Source organism: Sprattus sprattus (assembly GCF_963457725.1).
Source record: "Sprattus sprattus genome assembly, contig: scaffold_91, whole genome shotgun sequence".
In the NCBI taxonomy this organism is placed as follows: Eukaryota; Metazoa; Chordata; class Actinopteri; order Clupeiformes; family Clupeidae; genus Sprattus; species Sprattus sprattus.
The window spans coordinates 67,501-72,500 of NW_027666767.1; the positions used below are offsets into that span (position 1 = coordinate 67,501).

Genomic DNA, 5,000 nt, shown 5'->3' on the forward strand with positions numbered 1-5,000 from the left:
AGCAGACTAGCACAACTACTAGCACAACTATTAGCAGACAAGCACAGCCTAGCACAACTACTAGCAGACTAGCACAGCCTAGCACAACTACTAACAGACTAGCACAGCCTAGCACAACTACTAACAGACTAGCACAGCCCAGGGCCGTGTCTAACGAATGGGCTGACCGGGCTGCAGCCCCGGGCCTCGCCACCAGGGGGGCCTCAGGTTACCCGATGTCGAGTGAGTCAACGGCACCGCACCGCGCATAACATTAGAAACAGACTGAAACTAATTATAATGCGCGAAAATGTCCGGTCAAAGAAAGCACGAGAGTGGGGCCAAAAGACTGGTCCGTGGACCGTGACCCTCTAATCGCAAAAGCCCTCAAGTGCAAAGTAACACTGAAGAAGATTAATTCACATTTCTAAACTTTGCTTTGGTTCGCACCACATCGCATTAAGACAGGGATAAACACTTTTAATAACGTGCTTTCAAATACGATGATGCAGGTAACAAGCCAGGCTTCCCGGTTCCATCTAAATAGGCCTTATAAAACGTTAATTCTTTCAGCAATAGAAGATGTATGAGTTCTTATCCTCACGCATATCGCTGCAGATTAGGCTAATTTATTGAAAATTATACACAAATTATTTGCAAGCCAGTAAGACATAGCTAAGTGAAATGTTTTAGCTTAGCTATAGAATCTTCCATTTTCCCAGTCATGGTCAAATAGAAGTGTAGAGGTTTTCACTGAGGTTTTTTGTCAGATCAGCAGGACTAAATAGGTTCTACACTCAATCCAGTTTGTGAGGTATTGCGCAATCTGAGATGAAGCACAACTCGTCGTTGCCTCATCGTCTTGCTGTCTCCTGACGTGGGCGCGGAGCCAAGCTGTTGCTTCACTGAATAGGCATATGCTTAATCAATTCGTTATTTCATTCCCTGGCTATTTAGCCTTGTTTTTGCTTTTGAATGAATGGAAATATGTATACATTTGCATTATTGGTTTATTATTGTCTACAGTGAAGTCTACTACATACATACATTTTATCCTTGGCTTTAAACTGATCATATTTATAGAGTGGTTCTGTGGACTTTAAAGCACTGATGTGACAGTGCACCTGGCGTGGGTTTGTGTGCGTGTCACGATGTGCGTCGGGGCGATATAGGGGCCTCATCCTGGTAATTAGCCCCAGGCCTCAAAATGTCTTAATCCGGCCCTGGCACAGCCTAGTACAGCCTAGTATAGACTAGCACGGCCTAGCACATCTACTAGCACATCTTCTAGCAGACTAGCACAACTACTATCAGACTAGCATAATGACTAGCAGACTAGCACAACTTCTAGCAGACTAGCGCAGCCTAGCACATCTACTAGCAGACTAGCACAACTACTAGCAGACTAGCACAACCTAGCACAATCTAGCACAGCGTAGCACAACTACTAGCAGACTAGCACAACTACTAGCAGACTAGCACAACCTAGCACAATCTAGCATAGCGTAGCACAACTACTAGCAGACTAGCATAACTACTAGCAGACTAGCATAATGACTAGCAGACTAGCACAACCTAGCACAATCTAGCACAGCGTAGCACAACTACTAGCAGACCAGCATAACGACTAGCAGACTAGCATAACTACTAGCAGACTAGCATAATGACTAGCAGACTAGCACAGCTACTAGCAGACTAGAATAACGACTAGCAGACTAGCACAACTTCTAGCAGACTAGCGCAGCCTAGCACATCTACTTGCAGACTAGCACAACTACTAGCAGACTAGCACAACCTAGCACAATCTAGCACAGCGTATCACAACTACTAGCAGACTAGCACAACCTAGCACAATCTAGCACAGCGTAGCACAACTACTAGCAAAGCTAGCAGACTAACACAAACTAGCACATCTTCTAGCAGACTAGCACAACAACTAGCAGACTGGCACAACCTAGCACAACCTTGGACCTCTACTAGCAGACTTATACAGCCTAGCACATCTACTAGCAGACTAACAAACTAGCACAACTACTAACAGACTAGCACAACCTAGCACAGCTCACAGAGGAAGTAACTCGCAGAGCTCACAGAGCTGACAGAGCCAGCACGGTTCATAAAGCTAACATAACTCACAGAGCTAGTGCTGGTCACAGAGCTAACCCTGCTGACAAAGCTAACCGCTACCCGGTGCTACTGCTCACATAGCTAACAAAGTAACACAGGCAATACCACTAATTGACAAAAAATGCTACTAATCAAATCAAGCTTTATTTGTACGGTGCATTTCATACCATGAGGTAACACAATGTGCCTCACAGAAGTAATCTAACTCTTGCTCTCATTCTCCACTCTCTCCTGTGTGTGTGTGTGTGTGTGTGTGTGTGTGTGTGTGTGTGTGTGTGTGTGTAGGGTATATGGAGTTGTATCCACGGCGTGCACATCGAGCTGAAGAAACCTCCGGAGCTCGGCTTCAGTCCTCAGCAGAACATGCTGCACCTGTTCAAGTCGGCCAAGGAGCTGGCGGCTGGTCCCGGTCGTCAGGGCAACCCCAGCGTCCCGCAGGCCCCTCCCCCCGCGCTGTTCCAGATTATGGGCGTCGTCAAGGGCAACAGCCTGGGCGCCAAGGACACCGTGTACAGCAACACCGGCAGCCTCCTTAGCAACCGCCTCAAGGAGCCGCTCAACAACGCCTCCCTGTTGCCGGGACAACGGGCGATGACCCTGCCGCCCGACGCCAGTGCGGCCGGCGGTGGGGGCGTGGCCGGAGGCGGAGAGAAGGGAGGGGGCGCGGCCAACGCCTCCAAGCCGCGCGCGCTCTGGAAGAAGTCCGTGGCGACGCTCCGGCAAGGAGGCCCGCCCGAATCCGACGACCCGCCTTCCGCCGCCCCCGCCGTATCTATGGCAACGCCCGCGGCCGCCCAGCAGCTGGAGTCCCGCCTCCCGATGATGAAGAGCCAGCGCTACCTTCCCGAGGAGGCGCTACCTGACCTCTCCGCCGCCACGGAGACCAAAGGTTACAACAACAACAAGCCTGCGAAAGAGCCGACTGCTGCGCTGCGCAAACGCGGCCGCGGACTCCAGACGCGCGAGCTGAGCGACCTGGAGCTCTCCACGCTCCGCAGCCAGCAGAGCGGCAGCATCCAGAGCAACCACACCACCACGTCGCTCCATCACCTCTTCAGCCAGGGGAGTCAGAGCAGCCAGGGAGGAGGAGGAGGAGGAGGAGGAGGAGGTGGAGGGGGAGGTGGAGGGGGAGGTTCCGTCAACCACATCACCGCCTCGCTCCATCACCTCTTCAGCCAGGGTTCCCAGAGCAGCCAGGGAGGAGGCGGAGGCGGAGGAGGAGGAGGAGGAGGTTCCGTCTACACCATCGACTCCTCCCTGGACCAGGAGCCGTCCTCGCTCCACTTCCCAGACCTGTTCAGCGACCACCACCATCACCATCACCGCGACAACGGCGGCAGCGGCAGCAGCAGCAGCAACAAGGCCCCGCCCCTGCACGCCCAGCAGCCAATCCTGCAGCTGAACAGCAGCAGCCTGCTCGCCAGCTTAGGCCACGCCCCCCCAACACAACCCGACGTCATGGCAACCGCCGCCAACAACGCCAAAGACAAGAAATACAACACCTACGGGAAACCAGGACTGGGGGGCGGAGTCTCCGGCGGTGGAGGAGGCGGGACAGGGGGAGGAGTCTCGGGGGGAGGAGCCCTGACACACTGCCGCAGCTGCCTGTCCCGTGTGGGGGGCGGGTCGCTGTCGTCTGCGGGGGGCGGTGGGGGGGGCTACTCCGGGCTCTACACGGTGCGGTCCCCGCCCCTGCGCTGTGACGCCTGTCTCCACTCCGCCTCCCTCTACGACATCAGCGAGGACCTGCCGCCCGGACGTCATGGCAACCCCACCGACCAGCCCCCCACCACGTCGTCGTGGCACCCCGCCGACCTGCCCCCGATGCCCCAGTCTCCCTCGTTCACCGCGTACCTGCCCCAGAGCGACCTGGAGCTCCAAGATGGCGGCGCCTCGCTCCTCATCAGCCACTTCCAGACCGAGGCGCCCGTCGCCATGCGCCGGCAGCACTCCTACGAGAACCTGCAGGAGGAGTCGTGGCGACGTAGTCATGGCAACAGCAGCAGCAGCCCCTACGAGAACCTGCCCCAGCAACAGGGCGGGTCGCGGCGGGTGAGCCTGCAGGAGGCGGCCAGCCCGTACGCCAACCTGCCCCCCGTCCAGGGGAGTCACGGCAACGTGCCCCCCACCTCCCCCATGGCTGCAGTGCCCCCAGGCATGGCTGGCGTCAGCGGGCTGGGGGTCGGACGCCGGAGCAAGTCTCTGTACCCGCTGTGCCCGTCGGAGAACCCCTTCCTGCAGACGACGGCGCTGCGAGACGACGGGCAGCAGCAGCAGCAGCAGCGGCTGGCGCACGGGCACAGCTCCACGGACCTCACACACACACACACACACACACACACACACGGACTGCACAGTCCCACGGACATCTACAAGCACCTCACACTAGGCCACGGCATCGCCTCCTCGCCCACCGCCGGCCATGCCTCCTCGCTGCTCGCCTCCGAGCTCTTCTACCCCGAGCACATGATGCCCTACGTGGCCCCGCCCCCTCCGCAGGGCACCTACCCCGCCCCCAGGGCCATGAGTGCCGGCGGAGCCCGCCGCGTCTACAAGAGGATGCCCAGCATCGAGTCTGACGTCTAGACGACCCAATAACAGGGTACCACATGCGTGTTGTCTAGACGACCCAAGAGGAAGGGTATGTTCATGAGTGTCGTCTAGACGACCCAATAAGAGGGTACCACATGAGTGTCGTCTAGACGACCCAATAAGAGGGTACCACATGTGTGTTGTCTAGACGACCCAAGAGGAAGGGTATGTTCATGAGTGTTGTCTAGACGACCCAATAAGAGGGTACCACATGAGTGTCGTCTAGACGACCCAATAAGAGGGTACCACATGTGTGTTGTCTAGACGACCCAAGAGGAAGGGTATGTTCATGAGTGTCGTCT

The 5,000-nt window shown here is 56.0% G+C and overlaps 1 protein-coding gene across 1 annotated transcript in view; it reads left to right on the forward strand.

The window, feature by feature from the left end:
* The window catches only part of grin2ab (glutamate receptor, ionotropic, N-methyl D-aspartate 2A, b), a gene marked incomplete at both ends in the record, with an annotated part of 54,745 nt that extends 50,053 nt beyond the window's left edge, over positions 1–4,692 (forward strand). Inside the window, 2 exons of the mRNA XM_080861017.1 lie at positions 2,392–3,143; positions 3,282–4,692. Coding sequence (XP_080717143.1) covers positions 2,392–3,143; positions 3,282–4,692 — 2,163 coding nt within the window. The remainder of the gene's footprint in view (positions 1–2,391; positions 3,144–3,281) is intronic.
* Positions 4,693–5,000: the final 308 nt, after the last annotated feature.